This window comes from Zosterops lateralis (genome assembly GCF_965231275.1).
Source record: "Zosterops lateralis genome assembly, chromosome: 4".
Lineage (NCBI taxonomy): Eukaryota > Metazoa > Chordata > Aves > Passeriformes > Zosteropidae > Zosterops > Zosterops lateralis.
This window is the reverse complement of record NC_139765.1, coordinates 50927104-50940768: the sequence shown is the minus strand read 5'-3', so window position 1 is coordinate 50940768 and position 13665 is coordinate 50927104. Positions and strand designations below refer to the sequence as shown.

The following is a 13665-nucleotide window of genomic DNA, read 5'->3' as shown; positions in this document are numbered from 1 at the left end:
TCAACTAAAAAGATTTCAAAGCTTTTATTATGCTAATTTTATTTAAATTATTCACACATATATATTTAACATTTAAACATAATCTTCATAAAGTTATCATGATGTTATTAAAAGGACATAATCTAGCTAATGCACTGCTAAAAGATTTCATAAAAATTGGAGATATCTGTCATATTGAACCTGTATCATACCTGAACTCCTGAGGGTGAGACTCTGGATCTCAGTTCAACCTGCTCAAAACTTTCTCTGCTCAAACTACCTTGAAAAAGGAGTCAAGCATGAGAAGATTCTCTTTAACTCTTTTTGTTCCACTTGGGACCAAAATATTGTGCCGCTGTATACTTAAAAACAGGTTCTTAGGTACTATTCAAAGAGATTTGAAGTTATGTTCAAATTACAGCAGTACTTTGGAAGATTTTACTCAGATTTGGGAGATTTTACTCAAAACCTGGAATTACAGAATAATACTCATGTATATATGTGTGCGTGTGTGCGTGTGTGTGTGTGTGTCTGCTCACGCCAAAGAAACAAACAAACCATATTAACACCAGCTGTGATACCATACTTGTGTCATAACAGATGCAATTTGGACATAAGACAAGTTCCTGTTCAGTACCATGGACAAGTACTTTACACATGGTGCATGAGACTGGAAACAACTTACTCAGAAAGTGCCTTCTGTTACAAAAAACCCCATATACCAGCTTCTGGTTTTTTATATTAAAGTATCAGTCAATTCTTTCTTGAAAACATCACTGTTCTAATTAAAAATAAATGGTAAAAGAATCAGCACCAGAAAATATAGGAGTGTGGATCTAGTTATCATGCCTAACTTGCTTCTTCTGCTAACTGGTCCCTTCCATTTGTCAGCAGCAACAGAAAATGAAAACCAAAAAACCACCCAGGAACCTAAAAGGCGGGTTAAAATCCCCAAAGCTCTTGTCACTCCTTTTTAGCATAACTTGCCCTTACAAGAAATATGAAATATTTACTATGCACTATATTTATCTTCATTTGTTATATCACACTGAAGATAAAAGCCTTGTATAAAAAATGGTGACATAAGACATTCCTTTTATCTTTTTCAATATTTTGTAAGAGCATTTCCCAAGTAAATTACTATTGCACATAATAAATCAAGGTTTTCGTAATAGTTTAATAATGCACTTTCATTTTGTTAAATTTAAAAGTTATACATGTTTCATAAACCTCAACAGTCCCAACAAGATATGGCAAAATGCTAATAAAATGACGGGCTTTGCCTTAATGAAAGTGCTAAGTTTGTTATTTAGTATCGATAATTATTAAATAACTAGTCGGTTTGTAATGAATCAACAAATTTTTAGTTACATGGATGGTACCATACAACTCAAAATTAAGAATAGGGAAAAATTGCCATCTTAAATTAGTCAACCTTCTAAATACCTGTTGTAATTACAGAAAAATGCATTTTTTAACTTGGTGCAGAGAATCAGCTGATACAATCAAACTCTGGTATCAGAGACTTCATAAAATAATACTCTCTCTCATCTTTCCATTAAACTGCAGTGCATTCTAATGTCAACAGTGACACTTTTTAACCCCTGTTCTCTGAAAGAAATTGTATTGCCATTAGAATTATGTTTAAAGACACATGCTTGATGTGTCATATGTCTCACACTTCATCAGATCATTTTCCAGAATGTGTCACCAGTCAGTGTAGCTTGACACTCATAATTTAAAAGTTATAGGTCCATGGAAATCAAACTAAATGTGTTCAATGTCTTTAATAAAATCACAAGTATCACTTTTTTTGTAATGACAAGGTATGATTTTCATAAAAACAAATCACTTTCTAATAACAAACTCAATATCCATGTGTACATCAATATAGGACTTAAAACAAAATGGCAGATCCACACACTGATCAAATTAAAAGACTGCATTTTGATTCTCCTTGTAAATATTAATAATTTAGCAACACTGTAACAAGTCCTGCCAGCAAATACAATACTCCACTAAAAAGCCACTGATAACTCACACATACTCATAAAATATTCCAATTCCACTGTCTAAACCCAAACAGTTTCAAGACTTTTTTTGCTTTGTTTCATTGTTTGCTTTTTCAGGTTTTTTGCAGTTTTTGGATTTAAATTATGTTAATTTCAGCAATGCTGCTAACTCTCTTAAACATGTAAAACATCTGGAAGGAAGCCACAAGTTGTATTCTTAAAGTTCTGTAACAGAAACTTGCCCTCACATTTTTTTCTATCACCATTTTTCTTTTAAATTGAATATTTTCCATTCGTGCCAATACACTTGTTGAAAGGTTGGCTGTAACCAAACACCAGCTGCACTTACCCCAGTGTTGTCATGGTGACGATGGTGTACCAGAAGGCTGCAGGGATGCTGGTGAACTTGCTGGCTGATGAACCTTTCTCTGCATAGTACATGACTGTGGCAAAGATGATGATGGCCATAGTGAGTGAGAAGAGGAGGAAGCCTAACTCCGAGGCACAACTTTTCAGCGTGTAGCCCAGGATGCGCAGACCCTGTGAGTGGCGGGAAAACTTAAAGATCCTGAAGACACGAAAGACTCTTAATGTCACAAACGCCCCACTGACATCCTCGTTATCTGTCATCACCAGGCCAATGTAATATGGCATGATGGCCACCACATCAATGATACTCATGACACTGCGCACAAATTTGTAGCGACTAGGAGCTGCCAGCAGACGTAGGAGGTACTCAACAGTGAAGATCATCACACAGGCAGTATCCAGACAGAAGAAAGCCACTGCATACCGCTCTCCACAGGGCAGCTCTTTGATGCGACCCGGGCTCACCCCGCAGGGCACTGTCTCCACCACATTGGCAATAACAGAGACGGCAATGAAGAAACCAGTGACATAGTAGAAGACTAGAGCCAGGGTACTGGTGTGTGGGTTTTCAAAGGCCCGCCACATCCTCTGACGAGCTGTCATTGAGGGTAGGGAGCTCTCAGCTACATGATCCGTATCAGCATCATCCTGCAGGCGCTCAGCATTCTCACGCCGGCGATCCTTGTACTCCTCATAACAGCAGTCACCAATGATCTCAGGGATGATGCCAAAGAAGGCCAGCTCCTCATCATAAGCTGAGATGCACTCCTGGCGGGGATAATGAAGCTTTCCAGTACGGTAGAAGTTGAGAATGTGGCGGAAAATGTCAGGGTCCCGATCAAAAAAGTACTGCTGTGTCTCGGGGTGGTAGAAGAAGTCCCGCTCTGAACTGCCCAGCAGGGTGTCAGGGTAGCGCTCTAAGGTGTCCAGCCACGTCTGGAACTGGATGCCACTCACGTTCAGCACAATCAGAGAGTCCTGGCTTCGCTTTCTCTCCTGCCGTGGAGCAGCTGGCATGGGACCAGTAGCCACTGGCATCCATCCTATGGCTGCTGCCCTGGCAAAGGGTAACCAAGCTGCTACACCTGCCGCCATGGTTCCAAACACCTATCACAGCTAAGGGAGTCAATCTAGAGACAGTTCTGGTCCAGCCACTAAAATAGAGAGGGAAGAGAAAAATAAAAATTCTCACACATTCTTGAGGCAGCAGAATTTCTGAACATTTTTGTGATATACATTATTAACTGAAAACCTTTTTGCTTCCTTTTTGTTTCCTCCACTTTTTCATCCCAGAATATGCTTTCCAGGCGCTGGTCACACTGTTAGGACAATAAATGAGGGCACTTGGAAATCCCTGTATTCAAAGCAGCTTCTCTAACAGCCAGATCCTTTGGATATAAGGTCTCCATTCGAGGCCCCTGGATGGAAGCAACAGTCCTCGAATCACTGGCCCCTGGAGCCGGCTAGTAGCTCTAGTGCAGCTGTGCAGCCACCTGGAAGGAGATTTTCCTCCCCGCGCGATGCAGCCGGTCCCCCGCCCCTCCTCCGCTCGCTCCCCGCCCGCCGGAGCCGGAGCCGGAGCCGGAGCCGGAGCCGGAGCCGGAGCCGGAGCCGGGCCGCGGCCGCCAGCGGAGCCTTCCCGGGCGGCGGCAGCGGGGCCGCCAGCGCCGTCACCGCTCGCCGTGGAGGGGCGGAGGGGATGGGCCGGGCGGGCCGCCCCCTCCCCGGCGGCAGCCCTGGAGCGGCGGCGGGAAGAATCCTCTCCCTGACCTTTAATCGCCGCCCGGGGACTCCTCCAGACCCAGGCTAGCGGCCCGGGGAGCCGGCGGGGCAGGGGGAGGAGCTCCGGGCGGCAGCATTAAACTTTAAGGCAAGTTTTCCGTGCAGGAAATGCTTTGAAGGGCAGAGGGATGCGGGGATGGGGCGCCGGGAGCGGGGAGCGCCCCGCAGAGAGGGAGCGGGCGGAGCGGGGCTCTTCCCGGCCGGAGCATCGGGGCACGGCCAGGGACCCACCTGCAGCGAGGAGACGGGGCCGGGCAGAGCCCCCGCGGGGCTGGCGGGGCTGGAGCGGGGCCTCTGGAGACACATGCCGTAGGTGGGCTGCACGGGCATCCCCGGAGCGCCCCAGCGGGCGGCGAAAGGCGAAGCCGGGGGAGGCTGGCGGTGGAGCGGAGAGGGGCAGGGGCTCCCTGGGCGGCGGGGGAGGCCGGGGAGCGGGGCCGGGAGCGGGGCACGGAGCAGGGCAGGGAGCAGGGCAGGGAGCGGGGGCCGTAGGGCTCGGCGGTGCATCGTGCCCCCCCCACCGCCCCCCCGTACCCCCGCCTCCTTCCTCTCGCCCCTTCCCCTCGGCTCCGTTCTCGAATCCCTCCAGACGTGCCCAGTCTGCGGCACCTACCTGTGAAAGTCTGGCGAGAGCGCTCAGTTGCATAGAGACTTTTGGAAATAAGGGCTCCGCTGCGAGATCTCCGCGCCCCGCCGGGAACGGCGGGGAAGTAGTTGCTCCTGAGAAAGCTTGATCGCATCCAAAGGGACATCGATAATAAGGCTTTCCCCCACCCCCACCCCCTCCGCCACCGCCGAGCGCCAAGCAACAAGTTCAAGGGGTGGGTGGGGGGAAAAAAACAACGTAATCGCGCCTGGCGGCTCGCGGAGCACGTCCTTGCGGGGCGCGGATCCTGCGGCGCGGGGCCGCTCTCGGCGCGGCTGCGGCTGCGGCCGCTGCCCCTGCCCTGCCGCGGGCTGCGGGCGGCGGCGGCGAGGCCCTGGCGCGGCCGGGGGCGGGGAAGGGGCTTCCCGCTGCCTCCCCCGAGGCGGGCGGGCCGTGCCACCCCCAGCGCCGCGGGCCAGGGGCGCAGGGGCGGACGGCGGTGCGGGCGCGGGGAAGCGCGGGGCGGGTGGGCAGGACATCGCTCCGCGGGCCAAACAAAAGGGCTGCGGGCGGCCGCGCCGGCGGCAGGGCAGGGCAGGGCAGGGCAGGCGGGGAGCGCGGCGGTGCCTGCGGGTGCGTCTGTGCCGGGCTGTGTGTGTGCCGGGGTGGGTGTGTGTGTGCGGTGTCTGTGTGTGCGGTGTGTGTGCCGGTGTATGTGTGTGCGGTGTGTGTGCCGGTCTCTGTGCGGTGTCTGTGCCGGTCTCTGTGCCGGGCTGTGTGCGGTGTGTGTCTCTGCGGGGCCGGTACGGTGCGGTCCAGCCCCTCCGCCGGCAGCGCCGCACAGACCCTCTGGAGTTGGCGGTGCTTTGGGTAGGGATCGGGCGGCGGCGAGAGCTTAGGTGAGGTACCGGGGGGATTTCTAGGGAGCGCTAGGATGCTTTCAAGGGAAGGGGAACCGTTCACTGCAAAAAAAGGGGGAATGAGATGGCTGGGAGTGAAGTGTAGCGATGGTCCTCACAACCCGCCCCGAGCCACTCCGGCGTTCTGGTCGCAATATCCAAATGGCTCTTACCAGCTTTGGGAACGGCGAGAGCTGGGACGGGTGTGGGAGCCTTTTCCTCCTCCTCTCGTTCCGCTCCCGTGCCGAGGCGCGGCCCGTTCCCGCCGCTAGATGGCGCCAGGATGCCGGGCAGTGCGCTCCCGCCGGGAACGGGCCGGGCCCGCTGCACTACCCGGCTCTGCCCGCTCCGCTCCCCGGCTCTGCCCGCTCCGCTCCCCGTGTCTGCCCCGCTCCGCTCCCCGGCTCTGCCCGCTCCGCTCCCCGGGCTCTGCCCGCTCCGCTCCCTGGCTCTGCCCCGCTCCGCTCCCCGGGCCCTGCCCCGCTCCGCTCCCCGTGTCTGCCCGCTCCGCTCCCCGGGTCTGCCCGCTCCGCTCCCCGTGTCTGCCCGCTCCGCTCCCGGGCTGTGCCCGCTCCGCTCCCCGGGCTCTGCCCCGCTCCGCTCCCGGGCTGTTCCCGCTCCGCTCCCCGGGCCCTGCCCCGCTCCGCTCCCCGGGCCCTGCCCCGCTCCGCTCCCCGGGCCCTGCCCCGCTCCGCTCCCCGTGTCTGCCCGCTCCGCTCCCCGGGTCTGCCCGCTCCGCTCCCCGTGTCTGCCCGCTCCGCTCCCGGGCTGTGCCCGCTCCGCTCCCCGGGCTCTGCCCCGCTCCGCTCTCCGGGCCCTGCCCCGCTCCGCTCTCCGGGCCCTGCCCCGCTCCGCTCCCCGGCTCTGCCCGCTCCGCTCCCCGGGCCCTGCCCCGCTCCGCTCCCCGGGCTCTGCCCGCTCCGCTCCCCGGGCTCTGCCCCGCTCCGCTCCCCGGGCTCTGCCCCGCTCCGCTCCCGGGCTGTTCCCGCTCCGCTCCCCGGGCCCTGCCCCGCTCCGCTCCCCGGCCCTGCCCCGCTCCGCTCCCCGTGTCTGCCCGCTCCGCTCCCGGGCTGTGCCCGCTCCGCTCCCCGGGCTCTGCCCCGCTCCGCTCTCCGGGCCCTGCCCCGCTCCGCTCTCCGGGCCCTGCCCCGCTCCGCTCCCCGGCTCTGCCCGCTCCGCTCCCCGGGCCCTGCCCCGCTCCGCTCCCCGGGCTCTGCCCGCTCCGCTCCCCGGGCTCTGCCCCGCTCCGCTCCCCGGGCTCTGCCCCGCTCCGCTCCCGGGCTGTTCCCGCTCCGCTCCCCGGGCCCTGCCCCGCTCCGCTCCCCGGGCTCTCCCCGCCGCCCCCTGCCCATGCTGGGCTGGCAGCACCGCCGGATCGCCGGGCTAGACGGGCACGTAATTCCCGAGCTCTGCCCGCCGCTCGGATAGTGCCGATGAACAGAGGGAACGGTCTGTATTTTTCAATCAAGATTCCGAAACCTCTCTGTGTCTTCTTCACAGACCTTGCAGGAAGATACCAGAAGGTATTCCTCCTAATTTGCCCGTGTTTCCCTTTGGTATAAGAGGTTTCGAAAAGAGTCACGGAATAAATAGGTTCCTTTATATGTGAAGTTTTTACCACCAAAGCTTCCACTCTGATAAGCTATTTGAGATATATGCCGAAGAAACCCAAAGCAAAAATAAACCAAATGCACACTGAAGCTTGTGAGTTAACTCTTGTCTATATTTTAATAATATACTCAGCTTCAGTTCGTAGTCACTTCAAAGTTCCCATGTAAAGATGAATGTTTTCACTATTGTAGCCTAAGCTACAGCTTAAGCTGTTCCTGCAAGTAATACTTGAAAGCACAGAGAAAAGGCTTAAAAATGAGTGTAAACTCTAATACAGAGAAACTTTTGATGATGACTGGTTACATATATCAAGTCACATGAAATAAAATATCACATTAAATAAAAGATATTTTCTGTATATTTACTGGAGTTCTTTGTTGGTTTGTTATTTAGTTTCTAGTTCAGATATTCAGTACATGATATCCTATAAATTAATCCATTAAATTGAAATCAATTGGTCAACTATAGGTATTGATCTTTCAGTGATGTGGATATTCTTCATACTCTCCCATGAAATGGGAGGTTTTGTTTGGTGCTACAGAAGGACAGTCCTGTGGACCCTATTTATGATCCTGTCAGCTCAGCACTGAGAAAATAATACAGGATTTCCTTTCCTGAAAATCAAGAGGCTTCCTTGTCAGTTATAGTTTCTTTTTTTAATCAATAACTACTCTTATTTTTCACATGCCTAGCTTCACAAAAATCAGTTGCTGCTTTAAATTTATTTTTTCCTTTGCAGTTTTTCCTGAATAGAAGTTTCTCAATAAAGGATTTTCCATCCATTGAGAGAACCCATGAGAACAGCTTACATTAAAGAAACACCTGGATTCCTGTTGCAATCTTAAAGTTGTTTCAGAAATGAACATGTTTCATCTAATAATGAAAAAAAAACCCCAAAACCCATAGATCCTATATTTTTGGACAATTTTGGGTACCACATACCGTTACAATATTTAGTCAGTTTTAAGCCAGAGGTTTGGAACCAGTTGAGGTTTAGAGACTTTTCTCACACCATTGACTGGAAAAATGAGCACCTCAACTTAAATTTTTGTGAACACCCTGTATATCAGAGAGACATCTCTCCAAAGCGGGATGTTGGAAGGAAAAGAGTACTCTATTAACTTGTTAATTGATATGTTACTGAGAAGCAATAGCCAGGAACTCAAACTTTCACAGCTTGTACCTTATCTTTAGTTCATTAAAATTTTCTGGCTGAAGTATTTCTTACTTTGTGTGTTTCAGAAGGACTAAATCCTGCTTCATAAGGTGCACCTAAATAATCAGTTCTTCCTAAGTCAAAATCCTGCCTGTGAAATCACAATTGGCTACAAAGAGATTGGTCTGATGTGACAAGGAGGATTATGACTTCAAGTAGGAATTAAATAGCAGGGATTCAAATGAGACAAAAATCCTATTTTAAGGGAAGAAAATGAATCCTAGTAATTGTAGGAAAAGAGGAAAATGGTACTAAGGGGAATGCACAATGGGCTCTAAGATGAGCTGTTTTTTAATTCATTCCAAAGTCATGAGACACAAAGAACACTCTGAGGATTAAATAAGATACCAGCTATGATGCAGAAGCTTATATTAATGATTTTTTAAAATATTTAAAATGTTTGAAATTGCAAGTCGTCTTTACAGACTGAGGGTACATATGTATCCCCTCTTTTTAATTCCTCTACTATGAAGACAGTTTTCTTTCCTTATTAGAAAAGAACACTGCAGATGTTGTTTTGTTTTGAGTTTATTTTTGATTTGGGTTTTTGGCTTTGTTTTGGGTGGTTTTGTTTTTTTTAATGGAGGGAACATTCCTGAGGCCTTTTAAGTAGCAGAAGTCCAATATAAGAATGTCTAGAATGTAACCCACTTGAAGAACTAGGTTTTGAGATTAAGAATTTTCTCACAAAGGTAAATGTTTGATTCTATCTTGCAAATATGAAAAATAATGCTTTGGTCAAACATGCAATCAGCCCAAATACCTATAGTCATGGCCTGCCATTTCCTTGCCTTCATAGATTTTTTTTTTTTTTTTTTTTTTTTTTTTTTTTTTTTTTTTTGGTCTAAATCTAGCTGCTTTTTGTGCTTTGGGCGAGACAGAATAAGTGGAAGGCTTTTGATAATTTTCCCAAGACAAAAAGCCATCTTTCTGGGAGTTTGCTAAAATAGGCTCAGTTCACTCTGCAGTTCAAGTGCTTGGTGCCCTTCTTTCTATGTGGAGAAATGGATTGCTCTGGACATTAAAAAATGACCTCTCACTGCTCAGGGATTAAGACACACTGTGCGGGGAAGTGCACCATATGTAGCATTTCATAAATTCTGAAGCCTACCTGAGAGGTACTATAGCCACCATTAACCTAAAAAAGACCCTCACTTCTGTGAAAAAAGATTTTTTTAAATGTATTTATTACAGGTTTAGAGGATGGAACATGAAGACAGAGCTGACAGCATAGTAGTTTCTTTTCTTTCCTAATGTGAGGCTAAGTCAATACTTGGAATCATCTCAAGGAAACCTTACACTCTTCCAAAGAAGGGACTGATTTGATTTCAAATATATGTGCTTTATCTTCTTTAAACCAACAAATACTGATTTAGTCATTAGATATGTTTTTCTTGTTGTATAGGATAATATATAAAACATTAATTCTGTTAAACTATGTATTAGTCATATTAAGCTCTGGGAATTCCTCTTCAAATTTGTGATATTGTACCCATAAATGAAATAGTAAGTAATTTTTAAATTTCACTTTAGATGCATATATATTTTTCATTTTGAAATCATATTTTGTTTCGTATAGTATCTTCAAATAAATACCTGTTTTGTCTGTGTAATGAGACCAAATTTCAACCAATTTAACTTTTAACCCCTGTGGTACCTAATTAGGAGCCTACTCTCCCTGAATTCTTGGAGTCAAGAGAGGGAGAAACAACTCTCTAAAGCAATCTATCCTACTTACAATCTCAGTGTATGTAGGCAGGTATCCATTGACTATAAAAGGCAGACTGGGATGACTGTGGTCATTAAGTTGTGAGTCTTTGCATTAGGATACTTGGCATTTAGGCAGAATGGTCCTGAGACTTGGAGCATGAGCCAATATGCCAAGTGAAAAGGAAACTACCCTGGACTTCAAGTGTCTTTAAGGTCATCCTTAGAAAGAGAAACTAGGAGTGAATTCATGTAAAACAAATTAATGACTACAGTTCATGCTCCTGGTTGCACTGAAGCACTTTGGGAAGTCTTTGACAAAGATGCCTCTTTCCAGACTTTGTGCCACCATAGCCACATTCCTAAGTGCATGCAGAATCCAGTGTCATCAAACAGTCCTATTTCACTCCACAAACAACATTTAAAAAATCAATTTTTTTTTTTTTTACTTCACAGTTTTTGACTTAACTGTCTTTTTTATTTTTGTTCTCTATAGCATACTCACACCATGGCAATCTTTCAATCTGCATCCAAACATTACCATTTTAGATACTGCTTTTTTTCTTTGTATTCCAGGAAATGTACGGTTTGGATGCTAGCCACCTTCCTCTGCTCCTGCAAAAACCTCGCAATGATCAATGGCTCCTTGCCTAATTAGTCCCATCTCTCTTATACTGTGAATCCTTTCTAAACTGTTTTGTTACTAGATTGGCTCTGCTCTTCAATACCTGACGTGGAAGGTACCCAGAGGGGGGTATTACAGCTCTGACTGAGAGTGACTGCAATTGTATCCTTCCCATTTTTAATAACTGGTTTCTGTTCCAGCAAAACTTCCATCATTTCAAGTTTCAGCAGCTTTATAGGAATCCTATATGAAAGAGATGAATATGTACAAAAATATAGTTAATAGAAACAATGTGTCATTCACTGGCACAGATGAATATAGAACATTTTTCAGAAGTTAGTAGATTGAATAAAGTTATTATCTTGCATCGCAAATCACTTCCTTAGTCCAGCCAGCTCTCAGCAAAGAAAGAAGCCTGAGGTCAGGCAACTGGCATGAAGCTGGTAACTTCAAAACTGAGAACATCTGGAGAGCTGCCTGTAGGGGCACCTTTTATGCCAGTAATTGCTAATAGCCCCTGTACCACAGTTCAGAACAGGAAATAGAAACCTTCTTTCATGTAATGATTGCTTTCTAATTGCATAAACAGCAATGAGATAGCAGTCATTTATAGCAAGCTGCTCCTCCAACTCAGGGAGGAAATATTTCTTTTGTGTTCCTGGTGTTCCTGGTGGCATTGCTGGGGTGAATATTGAGTCCAAACTTCCGAAAGGGAGAAAGGATGAAACAAAATATCTTTGCAACAAAAGTGAAACTTTACTCATGGGGTTTTTTGCATGAAATTAATTTTAAAATAAAATTGAAAAAGGAATAAAAAAACTACAAATCAGAAAAGCTAGATTTTTTTTATATGAGTTTTATTAGCCTGGAGCAGAGTGGAAAGCTTACAAATTCTGAGAAACATTTAGTTAGACTTGATGTCATGGTATTACCGGATGTCATCTGGTCCTAGCAGTCATAGAACCAAGATATTATAATCAAAAACTGTCCTAAACTTAGTGTCATTATGCTCTACATAGTCCCAAAAGATACATGTCACAGAGAGATGTTAGATTTATTGTTATTTAGCTTCATCACAAAATTAATCAAATATTTTATTACTTGATTAGCAATACTTCGCCTCAAGTTCTCAGCACAGTCTACTCAGTTATAAGTTATGCTGCTAAGACAGGCTGACAGCTTGCACAAAATTATTGCTGTCCAAGTTAAAAAAAGTATGTTTCAATGAAATCATATTTGCTTCGTAGATGGCCATAGCTTTGTTTGCCAATTAAAGCCATTTTTTGGCTATAGTTTAATCATTCATAAATCAAATATCAAAAAAATATCTAATTTGAATTGTAACATTTTAAAAGCAAGATCATAAGAAACCAAATCATCACAATGTCAGATCTTTAGTTTCTTTCCAGTTTTGTACGTAGCATTGCCCAGTCATTTAAAAGGATTGCTATATAACATAAAACAGCCTCAAGAATACAGCAGTTACAATGTAGATATTTTATATACAATGTGAGAATCAAAAAAAAAAAAAGAATCAAAAGCCTGTTCAATCTAATTAAAGCGATAGAAAGCAGAAGTATGAAACACTAGACAGTAGATACATTTCTATAAATACAGCTCTGTAAGAAGAAACAACTTAAAACCACTTGTTTAGCTAAGGATCCCCAAATCAGTGGGAGTTTGAAAATGGCTGAAGCCCATTTGCAGCTTCTGCTCAGCTCTCATTATCCTCTGCAAACCGATTATATAATTCACAGTGGGTTTGGTCATTTAGTTCTATCTGTTATACTGAATGGAAATGTTGTCTAGATGGGCCAGCAGTCCTTCCAAACCCCTTACCGTACTCTTCTATTTCATCTTCCAGTTATAGCAATTAGGGCAGAAGATAATGTAACATGGAACGCTTTAAAAAAAAAAAGAGTAGCACCGTGCAGCATAGCTATTGATGTGTGATTCCCGGCCTTTCTGATGTCTGAGGAAGGGTGATCTCATTAGCTTCCTTCACAGTGAATAGTAATAGGGTATTTTGTCTCCAGCCACTTGATAGTTTTCATGAAATTATAAAAAATTCTTTTCTTTAGTCTTTTTGCCCCCCTAAAATGACATTCAAGAATTAGCGTGAGTTTGATAGGCATGGGAAATTACTGTATTCACTCTATTTTGAAATTTACTCAATTACATAGAAAACCTTTCTACAAATTGCCATTTCTTCTTATTTGTTGGTTTGTCTCGAGAATTTCTGACCAGCTTACTGGAGAAAAGAGAGATCTGGACACATTCTTTGCCATTCTCTGTATAGTGGACTTCCACATTTCACCTCCTTTAGGTGAAACTCTGGTTACATTAGGCACTTACAATGAATAGCACAAAGCTTGCCCTTGTCTGGTAGCTATAACCCTGAACTACATCAAAGGATTATAACTGAGAAGTGTGTATCCCTCTGCAGCTTTACCACAGCTGCTAGCATAAATAATTGCAACTACTAGCCAGAGGTGTGTGTAGCTCAGCTGTTCTTGAACACCAGTTCTTGAGTGGCCTATCCCCTTCTTAAACCCTAGTCCAGGACAGCTCAAGCACTTTGGGGATCTCAGGAAAGCATTATGTAACAGACTTGTGTGCATGTGTGTATATGTTTCAGAGAACATCATAAAAACCAAGCACAGTATAGGTTGTTCATGATTTGTAGGTTTATTATGAAAAATGCTTATTTAAAAGGTAGAATTAGTGGTTAATATCATTCACATTGCTGAAGAAAGCTTTCTGTTATGAAAGAAACACCTTTTCTATCATAAATATTCTCCCGATCTCTTTTCTTTGACTAACAGAAACAAAGCACAATAAGAAATTCATGTTTCTTGTTTTCTGCTTTAATGTCACAT

The 13665-nt window shown here is 46.1% G+C and overlaps 1 protein-coding gene across 1 annotated transcript in view; it reads right to left on the bottom strand.

Moving 5' to 3' along the window:
• KCND2 (potassium voltage-gated channel subfamily D member 2) overlaps window positions 1–4893 on the bottom strand; it is a 264779-nt gene extending 259886 nt beyond the window's left edge. Inside the window, exons 1-2 of the mRNA XM_083858786.1 lie at window positions 4756–4893; window positions 2341–3514 (exon numbers count right to left, since the gene is read on the bottom strand). Coding sequence (XP_083714912.1) covers window positions 2341–3455 — 1115 coding nt within the window. The 5' untranslated portion in view covers window positions 3456–3514; window positions 4756–4893. The remainder of the gene's footprint in view (window positions 1–2340; window positions 3515–4755) is intronic.
• Between the last annotated feature and the right edge of the window lie 8772 nt (window positions 4894–13665).